Genomic DNA, 18,189 nt, shown 5'->3' with positions numbered 1-18,189 from the left:
AAAAGGCTTCAGCTCGAATGTTTCTCTCACAAAAGCTGAGTTTATCTCCTCAACAGGGCAGCGAAATGACAAGGCAAACTAATGTCTTTTTGAGAACAATCTTTTCTATAGGGGTAGAGTTGCTTTCATTTCCTGTGCAGCACAGGTTATCGCAGGTTAATGTGAAATTTCAAAGCGAATAACATGGCTGTGAAAAGCAGACGGGCCGGCCAGCCAGCGTCGCAGGCCGAAAAGGGAGTGCGATGGGAATAAGTCTTAATCTGGCGCTCTGTTTCTGTCACAGATCGTTCTAGGTTGAATTATGAGAGCTCGCCAGTGAGCTTAGTTCCATTACAAACAGATGAGTCGATCGCTCATACTGTTATGGACCTACAAACCTCCCCGTTCCAGCAGACAAGCACGAATTTAAGGTTGAGCGATGTCCTAAATTGAATTCAGTAACTAGGGCATTGGAGCTACAATATCACTTAACAACCTCAATACTGAATTTGCCCATAGACACAACTCAGCTGAAGTGATCTGGTGCCTTTCCCCAGCCCCTTCTGGCTTTTATTCTTACGGTAACCATATTCATACACATACTAGCCATGACAAATTAAACTTAGCCCAAATAAAACATACATCATTCGATTTGGCATGGTTGTCAGCTTGTGGCTGTCCCCCACTAAAGGAAAACTATTGCACAAAGATTCACTTGTATTCACTGCCAGATATGGCTCCGTGTTTACGTATAATGCATGTATGGCTGATTTGAAAGAGGCGGTGGAACAGCTGTGAAAGAGAACAAAATAAACTTGCTGAGAGAAAAGGAATCCTTTTGGAAGGATTTCAGGAAAACACTGAAAAGCCTATCAACTAAAACAGTCCTATTTGATATTATTGAGGAAACATGGAACTTTCTGTATAGAAGCAAAAACAAACTAGGAAACGTATATAAACTGATATGTGAACCAACTCCGATTTTCAATCAAATCTTTTCCTGACAGAATAAAATAGAAATTGACTGTAACTGAAATAATCGTATAGAACGTCACTTTGAACTTGAATAGGGTAATATAGTGCAAATAATACATTAACAGTATGACCCATTTAGACAAAATAATGTACAGTACAGCTTCAATTTTGTTGTAGCTTGGTGTTGCAGCGTTGTAGGAGAGAAGGATTGTTTCCCCCTTTCAGTCCTGAGAGCGGAGGCTGTAGGATTGGGATTTTGTTGTTAGTGAGGAGCAAAGATATGAGTGATCTTGCATAAGTTATGAGCGTAAGTGCTCCATGATACACTGTGGCCAGCACCCTGAAGGTACTGGCGGAAGCTTGCATGTAAATAGTGTCACCATAGTCCAACACAAATAAAAATGTCCATTGCACAAGTTCCTTTCTAACTGACATAGAAAAATCTGATTTGTTTTTAAAATAAAAACCTACGTTTTAATGTGCTGTTTAAAATTGAGCTTTTCATTTAACCAGATGCCACTTAACCATTTATACAAGAGGCACAGGAGTAAACAATTGTGTTGTCAGCATACAGGTGGTGTTTTAAACATTTCTACCAACATCATTTGTGTAGAGTTTAAAAAGGACAGGCCCTAAAATGGACCATGTATGACACCCGTGCAGTCTCTCCTCTCCATGTCATTGTACATTTCGCTCCTGTCATTTCCCATTGCTGTGAGGTGAGAAACAGTTAGTGCAGGCCAGACACACACACACACACACACACGCACACATCATTGGTTTATGCAGAACTGACTGACTGCACTATTCTCAAGTTTAGGTGGGTAGAGAGGACAGGACGCAGAGTTATAATAAAAGTGACTCCAAATCACACAATACATTATTTACCATTCATTTCTATTGGGCACAAAATCATATGAAACGCAACTGAAACTAACTGCAAATGCATCCAACAAGTTTGTCACAAGCTTGATGTAGTCATTGTGTAGTAGGAATAAGGGACGAAATACTAAACTTTTGTGCGGAAAATTACGGAAACAGTAGGGAAAACAGCGCCACTGTCTGCCCCACGGCCGTTGTTTTTGTTTTGTTCATGAAGCAGAGCTGGGGATCCTCGTGCATCGTGGGTAAAAAATAATTGCAGCACTTTTGCTGCTGTTCTATTATGCATGATGTCTGGGGGGGGGAAAAAACTGTGGTCGTTTGTAGTAACGTCTTTGTTGTTGTAATATCGCAAACGGACTGTGGTAATTTCACCATTAAGGATTCCAGCTTTAAATGACTCCTTTTCTTTGTGACCTCTCCTCTCATCTACTCAGAACCAAGTCGATTTAAGTTTTGAATGAATTTGTTGTGTTGATATTTTGCCACCACCGCCTCATAACCCATTCATTTCAACCATAAGTGAGAACATTGTGGAAAATATAAACACATCTTATTGTGAGTAGTACTTCATTTACACCTAATTGAGGTGCAATATGATTACACCCAAACAATTTGAAGATGAAATAACACCCCACGTCAATTGAACGCCTATTCCACGTCGGCTCAACGTCATTTCATACAAATGACGTGGACACGACGTTGATTCAACCAGTGTGTGCCCATTGGGACAGCAGCTGAAATATAATTAAGATGCTGGTGGGCGATGGTTTACAAGATGTTCGTGTGTGCTGGTTGTTGCCATAGGAATCCGTTTCAGTATGACCAGCTTTACCTTTAGATGCCTGCAAAGCCTTATGCTACTGTGAAAGCCCTCGGGAAACGCAATGGGAGGAGTCAAAAAGACTATGATGAACTGCATATAAAAAATATAGGAAATCTAAACGCTACTGTATGGGGCCTGTTTACGTGCTTGTGTACAGCAGCAACCACTACTGTGGGCGTGTGCTATTCATTCCATTAACTGGGTCATTGAAAACGACAACATGAAATTGGATTGCAATCACTGCTCCACAGCTCCAGTTACCATGCGTTGGTGTGAGAGGCCTAATCAGTGGCAGCAAGAGCGTTTTCTCTTGTTGAGATCCTGGGCTGTAGAGAGAGAGAGTTGTGGGAGATGGAGGGAGGAGGGATAGGGCGAGACACAGAGAGAGAGACTGTTGGCTCTGGAGACTGGAGAGCGAGAGAGGGAAGCCAGAGAGAGAGATAGAAAGAGAGAGGGAGGAAATCCCTAGCCCATCAGTGTTGGTGTCATTCCCAGCCCTGTTCTCTGCACCTCATCTGCCTCTCACCTCCAGCTTATAGATCTCGCTAGCCAGGAAGGTGCTGCATCTTTCATGTACAGCCAGGCTGCAGCTTTCCCTTGCCACAACCCTCACATTAAAGAGTGTTCCTATTTCCCCTACTTTGCTTTGTCAGAAAACGTCTCGGGCCCGTGGTATGCTTTAAGGGGAATCGACTTGAAACACTATTAATTCACTGAGCATACACACACACAAGTCTTCATATATTAAATGTATGTATGTGTATGTATGTACATGTAGACTCGGTGAATGAATAGTGTTTTATGTTTGAATGTTCTGAACATTCATTGTAGAAGGCAGAAGATATTTAAATGCACATTCTTTTTGCATTTCAATATCTTCTTCCTTTTCCAATGGAAGTTCAAACAAGACTTGGTTTATTCAAATGAAAGAGGGCAGCTCACTTTTACCGGTTCACTGGCCAAATCCTGAATTGTGTTCCATAATTATAAAACCGTATGATTTGTTTCCGTACAGGTGCAAGCAGTTGACCTACCCAGAGGACCTGCCTCAGATCTCAGTGGTGTTCATCTTTGTGAACGAGGCCTTGTCGGTCATCTTGCGGTCCGTCCACAGCGTGGTCAACCACACCCCTGCACACCTTCTCAAGGAGATCATCCTGGTGGACGACAACAGCGACAGTGGTAAGACGTCTAGTTCAGATGCTTCTTCAGTATAACCATCTAACTGTTCGTTCCCTGTGACTGGACTCAATCAAATGATCAATCAAGTGAAGTTAGAAAGCCCTTGTTACATTTGTCACGGTGCTGCTACTGTTAGCTGACCTAGTGTTTTGCTTCCCATATCTCATTCGAATAACCACAATCCCTGTATTACTGCGTTACTGCATTTTCTTTGTGGCTAATTGCTCCACAAACATTACCTCTCCAATTCATTTTTGTCTCTTTAAAAGTGTACGGTGGAGTCACAAACAAAAGATTGCATCTGTTTGTGTGTGGGAAAAGTGCCAAAGGAGTCAATTCCCTTATAAAATAAATGAACAGCCGTGTTCGAATAAGTCAAGTTACACAAAATACATTTCTAACTTAAGTGTGATTCTCTCTTTCTCTCTCCCCCTCTCTCTCTCTGTGTGTGTTGATTGTGCGTGTGTTCAGAGAAGAGAATGAACGAGGGCAAAGTAGAGAGGAATGGAGAACCCTTGGGGGTGTGCTCTTAAACACTGTTAGTGAGGTCTCTATCCCCTGTTGAACTGATGTGCAGTGCACAGCCTTCATTGTGATTTGGTCAACATGGGGCTTTGGTTGCTTCCACACACCTGCATGGCCCCTGGCAGCCGGCCCCGCTCAGCCACGACTCCCAAAATCCTGCCTGTTTCAGAGAGGGACAATGAACTAGATTCCAGCCGACACTTGGCCCTCCATCACTTGGCATGGAGCTGGATTTAAGTCCCAGTTTCTCCCCGGCAGGCGTAGAGAGGACGCACAAATAACGTACTGAAAGAGGACCAAGTAAGAGTCAACATTGGCACCTGCCCACTCTCCATGTAGAGGCTCTTAAATGGGCATCCATTTAAACCAAATAAAGTAGGCACAAATGGGAGCCGCGGCAAAATACCAAACCAAGTACTCCCCCTATCCATCTACCCCAATATTTACTGGTTGTGATTGGTGATGATAATTTGTGCAGATGTTTAAGCTGTTCTCTCCAGTAACAGACTATTAATATGCAGGCTAGGCTACTTGACCTTTTCTTGCTGGCTATGCCTGTCACCTCTCATTTGACCACGGCTCTGAGAAATGACTAGAGGTAAGGCACAGAGGCTCACTTGGTGCATAATGAATCACACTCAGGGAACATCCCACTGGGCACAAACTGGTTGACTCAACGTTGTTTCCACGTCATTTTAATGACATTGCGTTGAACCAACTTGGAATAGACGTTGAATTGTCTGTGCCCAGTGGGATGTTTGCCTTGTCTTTGTGACATATCCTTTAGCTGGGACAGAGAGTGACATTTATTGGGCTGCTCCTTTGCCTTAGTGAGTGCCGGGCGTGCGGGGAAACCAAATGCTTGTTCTACTTGATGAAGTTTAGCTTGCTGTGTATATCATACAGTAACAGTCCCAAACACTCATTCATTGTTGCAGCTTAAATATTATCAGAAGGACAATGTTTAATAGGCCTTCTGGAATATGGCAAGTAAATTAATAACTTAATGGTTCATATAATGAAAATAGCATCCCAGCTGGCACATTTGGTTCCATGGAAGTTGATGGAACATACGTTTTTGGTTTCCCATTGGTTCTGGGGCGTTAAGTTTCCTGAATGGTAAAACATAATGTTTTTTTAAATGTACTGAGAACAGAAGGGCAAATTTCACCTGTTCTGGGAACGTTTATTTTTAGGTTGCAGGGAGGTTCTGAGAACGTTTTACTATGGCTCCTTGAAAGTTTTCCTGGGAGATTCTATTAAGAACTGAAAATTATTAATGTTCTGAGAACATGTTTCAATAACAGTTTTAATAACACTGTTAGCTTAGTTTGGGTTAACTGTTTTGAACTCCAAGCACAGATAGGATACATGGAAATTCATTTGCTTAGGCATTAATCATGCAATTAAAGGTGTTGATTTTAGTCTTTTCAAACAGACCCCATTTTAAAGGAAACAAACACTCATTAACATGAATTGAGGCCAGTTAGTGCGCGCGGCCAACACACCTGAACACACTTAACAAGATAGAAGATGGAGAAAGTTTGGTTGACGCTGAGAACAGAATGTGTATGTTTCTAAATAAAAAAAAATTGCTACCTGGGCATCCTACACCATTCCCAGAATCTGGTGTTTTGTTTGTATGCAAAAGAACCGTAGGACAACCACACTCTCACCAAGCTCTAGGAAACATATGGTTCTCAGAACGGTATGTGCTAGCTGGGATCTGTTGAACTGCAGCGAAAATGAGTACAGCTCATAACGTGACATGAGAGCTTAATCCAAATACAAGTGGATTGCAGTTGATCATCAAGACAAGAAATATGACCAATCTCTCCTCTCTCTCTCTCTCTCTCTCTCTCCCTCTCTCTCTCTCTCTCTCTCTCTCTCTCTCTGTCAGTGGTATAGGCTATATAAGTTATGTATTATATGACGTAACCCGCTGCCAATTGGCCTTAATCAACATGGCTACACACTGGCCTTTGATCTCTGGTGACCCCGCAGGACGTATTTGGCAATAGGCATCGTCGAGAAGTCATACATCAAAATAAACCACTTGATATATGCAGATGAAAATGTGTAAGCCTTTAGAGGGATCAAATTAAACCAATGCATGTGAGAAAAATCTATCAGACACAGCAGAAGGCCTCTCACAATCTGACCATTTCACCCTGAAATCCTTTGGCTCCCTGTATGGTGAAATATGTATTCATTCCACATTCACAGTATGATGGATAGTTATTTATTCTTTGCTGTTTTGCACCGCCGATCCCTTTAAAACGTAGTCCATGGTTCATAATTCTCCAGTGCCACGGATGCAATCCACATTTCTATTTGTTTGCTGGGCACCAGAGGGGATCCTATAACGTTTCTCCCCCCAGCAGAACAGCCATGCAATTATTGCACTTGTTGTTGGGTTCCATAATCTTTTAGCTGCATCAGTGGTGCCGCAGTTTTCACACAGCTCACAAGCCATTCTAGTGAACTTAAACATAGACAAACAGAAAAAAAGCCCAGGAAAACGTTCAACTAGGGTGTAGAGGTCAGATCGCAGTCGTCTATCGCTACGGCCCAGAGTTCTTTATGGTCAGATCACATGATCAGGGAAAAACATTTGGCTCTAGTCGTTGGTTGTCTGTTAGTGTCACATTGTAGTCAAAGGTTGCTTAAAGGCGCAATCAGCAGTTGCTACAAACATGTTTGGACTTAGAAATGAATGACATGTACCCATTCTTGAAGAATATGACTTATAATATAAATGCCACAATAGCTTTGTTCAACTGTCGTATCCCATCAGAACCCACATGTAAACTTGTTTTACCCCAATGTTTGTGAACTAACACTATGTAGCCTCAACACATGGTTCAAACTCTAATGTTTATATCATGGTTGGTCAATCCTTGCATAGCTCCATAGCTCTGCCTATGAATTTGAGAGTGATTACATTTCTCCAGCCGCATCCCTCAGCTTTTTTAGCAAACCAGGGGTGCGGAGGCAGCTTTGTAAATGTTTCTACTGATGATTGCCACTTTAATGTTATAGGCAGACCAGCTTTACCCATTCTGACAAAAAGTACTGAACACACCTCCAATGACAGCACCTCCTCTATCCAACTGAGACCTGCAGATTAGACCAGGTGTTCTTTCAGAGGTTGATTTATGTACAGAGCAGGCGTCAGCTCCAGGCGACAGCTCCAGGCGTCAGATCCATTATGAAGCGTTGCTCGCCCTTACTATTCTCTCTCTCCCATAGAAGGTAGAGCACTCAGCAACCTGGGAGGAGAACCTCAAACACTCACAAATCCTCCAAAAACATTAGGTGGGCTCAGTCAGTCAGTCGGGCCATTTGTGGAACTGCTTGTTCGCCTCACAGACTTTATTTACAGGTAAGACAGCGACACGGAAAGAAAGCCAGGCTCATCCCTTTGAGTAGAGTGAAGGGAGAGGGAGGGAATGTTTTTACAGTACAGAAATAATAGTCATCTGTGTTGTGCTGGGTCGCTCTAGTTCTACTTTTACGTAACTCGTGATGCTGAGCTCTGTTGTGTTCTTCTTGGGGAAATTCATGACCCCATTTTTATTCAGACAAACAATGCTAATTGATCAAACAACACTTTCTGCAAACTATGCATTTGCGGTGAAGCCAATACTTTGTGTTTCTGTTTTCCAACAGAACTGATTCTCTTTTTCTTGTCTCTCCAGTGGAGCTGAAGTTCAACCTGGACCAGTATGTGAACAAGCGTTACCCAGGCCTGGTAAAGATCGTCCGCAACAGTAAGAGGGAGGGCCTGATTCGAGCCAGGATACACGGCTGGAACGCTGCAACAGCCCCGGTCGTAGGCTTCTTTGATGCCCATGTAGAGTTCAACACTGCCTGGTAAGAACTGTGCTTCATCTTCATACACTCTTCATTCTCCTTTTCCCTCTTGGGGTTCATGTTAGAGTGCAACGGTTGTAGTCCTACATAATCATCAATGAAATATGCGGGTCGCTCCTTAAGCATTTTGATTAAGCGTCAGCTAAACAGTGCTTACGCTACGAGGAATTCTTACTGAGGCAGCACATTCAGGGAATATGACCTTCCTTTTGAAGGAGTTAGAACAGTTTATAAGCTTTTCCTCATCACTCCTGAACTGTGACTAATGGCCAATAGAAAATACACTGTGTGGGTTTCAATGATGGTACTGTTACTGTACTGTGCTGTCCTGTAAGTCGCTGCCATTTTAACGGTGGTGGCAGAATAAAATAATAGAGAACAGCTCAAATGTTGTGTTTGCCACACTGTTCCCACCCTCCTCAGGCCTTAGACTTTAGTCTTATAAGCAGGATGGGGGTCTCAACCCAATGTCTGGCTGACAGTCATGCTTACCACCAAACATGTCACTCAAGCGCATTGTAATTGGCACCTAATTCGAGCCTGTCATCCTGTCAGGCTTTTTAAGACTGAGTGTGTGTGGTGTGTTCCTGGGGAAGCTAGGGAGAAGCTGCGGGGAAGCTGGGTGAGGGCTGGAACCGAAAGTTTGGGTAATAAATTGTTTCTCTGCCTCCCTGGTTGTAGCTCAGGTACTTCACCTAACAAGATATTGCCATTGCTTCATAACTCAAACATCAGACAGAACAGGAAGAGAAGACCGATGACCAATATTTGCCAAATATATGTACATATCACTTCAATAAAAGTGTGGTTAAATATCTTGTTCAAGAGTATTGAATGCCATCATTTGTAATGAATAGGGCCTAGAGTTTCCCTGGACCAGGAAAATCTAGGGCCTGGAGTGAGATCACAAGTGAGGTCACATGGTCATAAAAACTCCTTGTCCCCTCCTCCCTAGATATGAGTAAACGACTATGTGATTCCTACACACGTGACTATAATAAATCAACATACAGCATTAAAGGTAAAAAGGCTCAAGGCCCTCTGAGTTTAGACTAGTCCTCCGGAGGAGGATCTCATGTACCTTGATCCTGGACCAGGAGGGCTTTTAGTTTACTGTGATCTGATCCGCTATACATTCATCACCGCCGACCTTTCAACTTCTGGGCGGAGGAGAATCTCATGTACCTTTATCCTGGACCAGGAGGGCTTTTAGTGGGAACTTAATGGCCACTCCAAACCCAGCTGTCTCTGCCAGCCAGCCAGCTACATGGGGGAGTCGGTTGGTTGGTTTCATCAGGAGTTGGAGTGAGTGATGATAATTGATTCCCTGGTGGTTCCCTCATCTGTTTCCCCATCTGCTCCTGAAAAAAATGGATGTGCTTTTCCGTCCCCTCACCACCCTTTCACCTCCACAGGAACCACCCTCATTGTTTCTGATGTTCGCTCTCTTGTTGTACATGCAGGGATCAGTCTGAATTTCTTTTGACTTAGTTCACCTGCTGCCTTTGTGACTCACACACACACTTCACGTTTCACTTTTTTATAGTGTGGCTCCTTTGTTTGGTACAGCAGCCGTTCATTTGTTTTACATGAGTCTACATTATATTTGTACATCAGCTTATGAAATGTACAACTGTGCCCTTGGATTCGACATATTCTCTCAAAGAAGCCATAGAATGTAGAAAAAAAGAATGATATAGATGAGATGAAAAACGTCAGGCACTACATCACTCTAGGAAACATGTTTTGGTTAATCCTTGGCATCCGACCGCAAGGCGCTAAAGAGGGTACGGCGTACGGGCCAGTACATCACTGGGGCCGAGCTCCTTGCCACCCAGGAACCCTATACCAGACGGTGTCAGAGGAAGGCCCTAAACATTGTCAAAGACTCCAGGCATTAAACTGTTCTCTCTGCTACCGCAATGCAAGCCGTACCGATGCACCAAGTCTGGAACCAACAGGGCCCTGAACAGCTTCTACCCCAAAGCCATAACACTGCTAAATAGTTAGTTTAATAGTTAACCAAATAGCTACCCGGACTATCTGCATTGAACTTTTGCACTAACTACTGTTTATTATCTTTCCTGTTGCCTGTTGTAGTCACTTTATTCCTACCTATATGTACATATCTACTTCAATTACCTCATACCCCTGCACATCGACTCGGTATTGGTACCCCGTGTATATAGCCAAGTTATCGTTACTCATTGTGTATTCATTATCACTTTTATTATTACATGTCAATACTTTTCTATTATTTCTCTATTTTCCTTCTCTCTACATTGTTGGGAAAGGCCCGTAAGTAAGCATATCACTTTTAGTCTATACCTGTTGTTTACGACGCATGTGACAAATACAATTTGATTGAAATTGATTTGTGTTGCACACAGCACATTTTTTGGCCCTTCAACTGTGAGTGTGCTTCTGTGTTTGCACAGAGCTGAGTATATAGATTTCAGTGTGAATAGCAAAAAATATGACACGTGTTGAATGTTCAGTATGTGGTGTATTGTGCTGCTGGCCCTTATTCAAATACTAGAAGAAACCTTAGATGTGTCCATTCGTTGCAATCACAAGCCCCTCTATTCATCATCATATGAATATGCATTATGGCACATACATAAGTGATAGGTGAGATGGATTGTTCCCCTGCTTTTTGTCATGAGGCATAGTGAATTACCCTGTTAGAGCTAGTAATGTATGCAGGCTTCCAGTTTTCTGAGCCAAGTGAATGTGCTGGCACTCTGAAGCCAAGAAACTGTCCAGTTGATATTGTTTACCCTTAGTATAGAATTGATTATACACATACGGAATTCTAGGATAGTTTGATATAATTGCATCATAAATGTACTTTGACACTCAATTTCCTTGAACCCATGTTGGTTTATTAAGTATGAATAGTTCACGTTTGAATAGTTTTCATTGTTGGAATGGATGGAATATATTTACATTCAGTTTGACATTTTCTCGATGGGTAGATGTTATATCATTGCATTGCGTTATTGCTGTATCATCTAAGCTTACACAGTGCTTTCCTTCCCTCCAAAGCCATAGCAGTACAACTATACATCCAATGCTGAGAAACAGGGTCGTCCATTCCGAGGCGAACGTTCTAATTCCGCTAACCTCCTTTTTTCTGTAAATACAATTAATGTGGTGGAAATACGACAGGGTTGTAATGAGCATTCGTGCATCTTGAACTCTCAGCTCACAGTGGGAGCAGCCTCAGATAAATGTATATTTATTTGTTTTTTGAATTCTGCACTGTTGCAATCAGGTTATTAATGATTAATTATTAGTCCATGCGAGCGGTTTATGTGTGTGGGGGAAGATTAAAGGCTGTGGGTGTTGGATGTAGGCTGCATGGCTGTAATGAAATGCACAGGTCACAACCCCACGCTTTGATGGTGCTGTGATGCTGCTACACCTTGTGATCCCACCGTTTCCCAGGATTCAGATTGAGGTCAGAGAATGGAAAGTAGGAAAAATAAGAGACTGTTCCAACCTCTTCCAAGGACCTCTCAATTGGTTTGGATTGTGTGCTTTGCATTCGTTGTTCAGAAAATTGAAATATATTTGAATAGGATTCAATGAGGTGCTTTTCTTGGATACATTTGTGAACTAAACACTTGATTTCCAAAAAAATGTAAAAAAGGGTAGATAAGATATCATAGACCTTATACTGAGTAGTTCCTTTTTTCATTGTGCAAAACAGTTTAAAAATCAGACATATTTTGACACTTGTGGTCTCTTCTCAAAGCTTGTATCTCTTTTAGTGGATATAATGAGCTCAGTCTGCTTGCTGTGCAAGTGTGCTAAAAGTATTATTTTTCATTTAACAGTACTGAGCTTTGGAAACAATGTGGCCCTTTTTTCACAGCTAAATTGAAACATGCCTTACCTTTCTTCTTGCTCTGACTGACTGGTCTTGGTTCAGTGTTTATCCGTCTTGAAACATGCCTTACCTTTCTTCTTGCTCTGACTGACTGGTCTTGGTTCAGTGTTTATCCGTCTTGAAACATGCCTTACCTTTCTTCTTGCTCTGACTGACTGGTCTTGGTTCAGTGTTTATCCGTCTTGAAACATGCCTTACCTTTCTTCTTGCTCTGACTGACTGGTCTTGGTTCAGTGTTTATCCGTCTTGAAACATGCCTTACCTTTCTTCTTGCTCTGACTGACTGGTCTTGGTTCAGTGTTTATCCGTCTTGAAAGGAGGAAAGATGGCGTAACGCTTACACAGTGAGTGCTTCACAAACCACACACTAGGCGGGCATCCAAAAATACAGAATAGACAGAGATTTATGCTGCTAATACTACAGTATTATCAGCTTTTCTCCCCAAGCATATATACCTACCAGGTCAACTGAAAATGATCAAAGTAATATCAAGACATAAAAGCTAAAGGTAGATAGTATTGCAAGCTCCTAACCTCTATAACGATATTGCCAAAACCTTATTCAGTGGACCTGACACTGTAACTTTCAATTCAGTGTGAATAATGATCCCTACAGATGTAGAATCTTAATTTGAGACAGTTTGCTACAGCAGGAAAATACTGTAGTGCTGCAGCAACAGGAAATGTGAATTATTATGTGTATTATATGCATATGCGCATTTTTATAGGGGTTGATACATTTCGTAACGGAAAATCATGTCTGAAATTTCAAAGTGGAAATTACAAACTTCAAAAGCATTTTTAAACCTCAAATACATGAAAGGTTTTTAATTTCCCGTTCTCCTGCAACAGGGTGATCAATTTAAGATCCTACATCTGTACATTTCATTCAGAACAGTCATTTTTACAGGAGTAGTATTGACTAATATGAATATTTTTGCTACAGATTCATGCATTATCTATCCAAAACAGCCCTGAAGACAACTGTGTGACTGGGTAGTCCAAGATCTGTGCACAGTGTGCAGTCTTAATGTGCTAGAACATGGCTGGAGGCGATGAAAGGCTTCTCACATGCAGACACGCACACACACACACACACACACACACACACACACACGCACACACACACACACACACACACACACACACACACACACACACACACACACACACACACACACACACACATACACATACACATACACATACACATACACATACACACACACACCCACACACTCTTTCTCTCTCTCTCTCTCTCTCTCACACACACACACACACACACACACACACACACACACACACACACACACACACACACACACACACACACACACACACACACACACACACACACAAACAAATGTGCATGCACACCCACGCTCACACACATTCTCGCTCTCGCTCTCTCTCTCTCTCTCACACACACACACAAAAACAAATGTGCATGCACACACATACTCACATCTACTGCGCTCATAAAAACTACAGTAGGTCACAATGAAACCCCCTCGACTTTCTACATGGGCAACTCACGTGTTCTGGTGCATTAACCTGTAAACGAATGAAACAGATCCTGTTTTAGGCACTCAGCGCCTGCAGTTCTGTGGCTGCATGGTTGTGAATGAAGCTAGATTCCATTATCTGATAAATCTGTGTTTGAGAAACTTTCCCAATTCAAGATGTGTCACACAGGAATTCCATTAATCTGTAAGAATGGAGTCGTAATCTCAGCGGCCTGCATTCTGGGCTCTGTGCAGAGGACAAAGGTAGGACAGATAAGGAGAGGAGCCATCCTCAGAAGATGGCATGTAGACTTAAGTACGCACAGATTGAAATCAGGGCATTTTTATCCTGCCATATGATGCTGCTCAACCCCAGGCAGGTGTGTTTCCTTAGGTCAGGAAAATAAGTGTTGATCACAATATTAGACATCTTCCATTGGTTTTGAGTGGGTTAAAAACACACAGGGCTGTTTATTTTTTTGCATGTAGACATCAAGTAAACAACTCACAAAATGTTCCATTTGTCCAAAACGTCTGTACATGTATATGTTGAAAAAGGCTTGAGACCAGACCAGGTAGTAATAAAATGAGAGAAGCTCCAGAAAAACAATGAGACCTATTGCGACAATGTATTTGAACAAGATTACATGAGTCATCACTGAGGGAAAAAACCCACTACTTGAATATGAAACCAAATTGAATCTGGCCCGATGTGGGTGAATAACCGTCACGGAGATGGTGCATATGAAATGAAAGGAGAAGAAGTGGGTGGGGGGGGGTAAAAAACCTCATCAGTCAAACCTGATCCCTCATTGTTTCTGAGATACCCGGTGAGGTAGCTAGTGTTGGGCACGCTGCTAGCTAGCGCTGGGCTGCTACAGTACTGTCGAGGGACAGGTGAAGATGAATGACTGATGGAGTGTACTGGAGAAGATGGGGCATCTGAGTTCTCAAGGTTAGAGAATGCATACAGGATCCACCAAAAGCAAGATCTCAACATGTGGTAGATATACTCTATTCATCCTTGCCTATCCATGTTAGGCACTTGGCAATATGACGCTTACAGAAGGTTGTTGAGGGAAGTAAAACTTGGCCTACTCATTCTAAGTAGAATTAACTCCATATAATATTTATTTGCTGGCTGAGAAATAACATATTGGCAATAGATATCTCAAAAATAACCTGGGGATTAGGGCTACACAAACATCCTAGCGTTTAATGACTCTAAATGCAGACGTTTTCAATTCAAGTGTTCAGTGACAATAAGTTAGCGGTGCAATATTTTTTAGCACCTTTCAATTATCACGTTTTATTACTTCATCGTTCAAGTTTGACTGTTCAAAGCACATACGGTAAATTATGTTTGTGCGAAAATGTAGCTCATCAACACATTTCTTTACCTGGACACTGGCCAACTTTCCAACAGCAGATGGGGAAGTCAACCCCTCTCCCACACATACTTTTGTCCTTTCCATTACACCTTAAAGTAAGTAGAGGCCCAGGTCTCTCATATGCCAATCTTCCCGAATGAGATGGGAAGGTTTTTACAATCACGCCGCTCTTATTAAATGATTGCTTTTACTTAGTAGTGCATCTGTCAGTCATTTTTTTTACCGGAAACCCACTTATAGCTCCATTTGGATCCATTCCCTGCACTCTTTCCACTACCCTGATGTGATAAAGAATACTTCTGCTTCTGGAAGATAAATGGGTTTGGTTTTTAAAGAAATAGAGAGAAAGGGGAGGAAGAGAGAGAGAGAGAGAAGGGGATAGAGAGAGAGTTGAAGAAAACATGGTGAGAGCGATAGAGGATGAGAATGGAGGGAGATGAGGGAGAGGGTATTCTAAAGAGTTACGCTAATTATGGATCATAATTGCAGCCTGACAGATTGAAAATTGTACGAAATGCAGCTTCTAGGTATGAGTAGTTGCTCTAAAGCTGTACTGAAGCAGACCTGACATTAGACAGATGATCAAAGTACATGTATAGCCAGGGCTAACACCATGGCAAATGAATTGACAGAGACCCTTATTCCCCTTCCATCTACCCAAAGGTATCAGCATGCATGCCATAGGCCAAGGGAGTAGGACATGAATGGAACAAACACATACACACTGTAGCCAGCCACTTCAATGACTAGGGGACAACAACACCAAGGGTGCTGCACACAGTTTGATGTACTCTGACACCGAACGTGCCAAGCAAAACACCCTAGAGTAAGCCCCTGTTGAAGACTTTGGCAGGCTTTTGGAAAAAGGCTTTTATTGAGAATGTCTGGCAACCCTGTAGATGAGAAATAAAGATCTCGAGGAAGCCAACACTGCTTCTTTTTTTTTATTGCTGGCCATATGTATTTCATTTATTTCTCTGCAGTGTTTTAAAGCGATGTTGATGGATGATTGTTTGATGGTTGTGACAGTGTCACAGTACAATAGCTCAACCCTGATGTCTCTCTTCTCTGATCAAAGGGCGGAGCCTATCCTGACCAGAGTGAAGGAGGACCACACCCGGATCATCCTCCCGGCCATCGACAACATCAAGTTCAACACGTTCGAGGTGCAGCAGTACGCCAACGCGGCCCACGGCTACAACTGGGGCCTGTGGTGCATGTACATCATCCCCCCCCAGGAGTGGCTGGACAAGGGCGACGAGACAGCCCCCATCAGGTAACACACCTCACCATAGTTGAGCACCCCCTCCATTTTGACGAGGAAACCTTGATATTGGGTCATTAGTGTAATTTCATACAGTGAGCACTGTACATGACTTTGGTCTACAGTGTTCATTGGTGCTGTATTGTATGGAATAAATGTTATCACTGTAATCATAGAGTTGATTATTACAGTAAATATTCACCTAGGAGCCTCAGGTAAATCATGTTTTATGTTTTTTTTTATATGTTCAGCATTATTATTATGTCATATTATCTAAATTACACAGAAATAGTCATATATTTCTCCGGACATGTGTTTGGCTGGGGCAAGGTCATGGCAACACACACAAATCAGGTCATAAAATAGTTGTAATTAATTATTCATACAGCCCCTAATGCTGTGTCTGAAGACTGGAGGTGACTGCTGAGCCATGTGCTATGGGCCATTTGTCTTCTGGTTGAGACATTAAAGCATGATTTAGCTTATGATTAAAATTTAACACAATGTCAGAAGCCAACCAACAGAGACAGAAGAGACAATATGAGACTTCTCCTCTGATGAAAATGTCAATCAGACTGTTCTGACATCATGGCTATGCTACTTTGCTGATCACTATTTGGATCACAACCGAACCATGCTTTGCCAGTTAGAGACAGAAATGTTAAGCACTGGAAATAATGTTAAGCAGAGCTCTGTTAAGCGGTGTTACTGTTGCCCCCCCGAGACAGATTAAATGGACATACAGAACAAGCATGAAAAACTCAACTTTTCTTATTAAATATTGTAAGAGGATTCCTTTTCATATGGACTACAGTAACCCAATTGTTTCTGTTGTAAGATATTTTATCAAGTTCATGAGATGTCGAAATGTTTTGTCAAAAACAGCAGTGGGATGGCTGCAAACATTGCAGGTGCTATTTGCCGTCCTGTTATTGACACTCCGCGCCTCAAGGGGCAGGTGGTGTGTGTTGGCTGTGCTGATCTCTATTGGAGATCATTTCTGTACTTGTTTCCTAAATCTCTTTGCCCATCAACAATAATGTAGTGTAGGCCTATGGCTTTTCAGAGCTCAGGTGTTTGGGCATCCAAAAATAGATCCACAACAGTGCCTTCAGAAAGTATTCATGCCCATTGACTTATTCCACATGTTGTTGTGTTACAGCCTGAATTCAAAATGAATTAAATTGTTTTTTCTTCTCACCCATTTACTCACAATAATCCATAATGACAAATTGAAAACATGTTTTTATTAATGTTTGCAAATGTATCAAATGAAATACAGAAATATAATTTACATGCAGTAAGTATTCACACCCTTGAGTCATTACATGTTATATTCACCTCTGGCAGCGATTACAGCTGTGAGTTTTTCTGGGTACGTCTCTAAGAGCTTTGTATAGCTGGATTGTGCAATATTTGCACATTATTCTTTTTTAAGCTCTGTCAAGTTGGTTTTGATCATTGCTAGACAGCCCATTTTAAGTGTTGCCATAGATTTTCAATCCAATTTAGGTCAAAACTGTAACAAGGCCAATCAAAATATTTAATGTCACCTTGGAAAGCAACTCCAGTGTATATTTGGCCTTGTGTTTTAAGGTGAAAGGTGAATTTGTCTCCCAGTGTCTGTTGGAAAGCAGACTGAACCAGTTTATCCTCTAGGATTTTGCCTGTGCTCAACTCTATTCCACATATTTTTATCCTAAAAAAAACTCCTTAGTCCTTGCCGATGACAAGCATACCCATAACATGATGCTGCCACCACCCATGCTTGAAAATATGAAGATTGGTACTCAATGATGTGTTGTTGAGGATTTGACCCAAACAAAATGCTTTGTATTCAGGACATAAAGTTAATTTCTTTGCCACATTCTTTGCAGTTTTACTTTAGT

At 41.9% G+C, this 18,189-nt stretch overlaps 1 protein-coding gene across 1 annotated transcript in view; it reads left to right on the top strand.

Annotated features, from left to right (window-relative positions):
- The window catches only part of LOC129853453 (polypeptide N-acetylgalactosaminyltransferase 9), an 85,055-nt gene that overhangs the window by 18,540 nt on the left and 48,326 nt on the right, over window positions 1-18,189 (top strand). The window contains exons 3-5 of the mRNA XM_055919504.1: window positions 3,678-3,844; window positions 8,071-8,245; window positions 16,115-16,312. Coding sequence (XP_055775479.1) covers window positions 3,678-3,844; window positions 8,071-8,245; window positions 16,115-16,312 — 540 coding nt within the window. The remainder of the gene's footprint in view (window positions 1-3,677; window positions 3,845-8,070; window positions 8,246-16,114; window positions 16,313-18,189) is intronic.

The sequence above is a fragment of the Salvelinus fontinalis genome, chromosome 4 (genome assembly GCF_029448725.1).
Source record: "Salvelinus fontinalis isolate EN_2023a chromosome 4, ASM2944872v1, whole genome shotgun sequence".
NCBI lineage: Eukaryota > Metazoa > Chordata > Actinopteri > Salmoniformes > Salmonidae > Salvelinus > Salvelinus fontinalis.
This window is presented reverse-complemented; position numbering and strand designations above follow the sequence as displayed.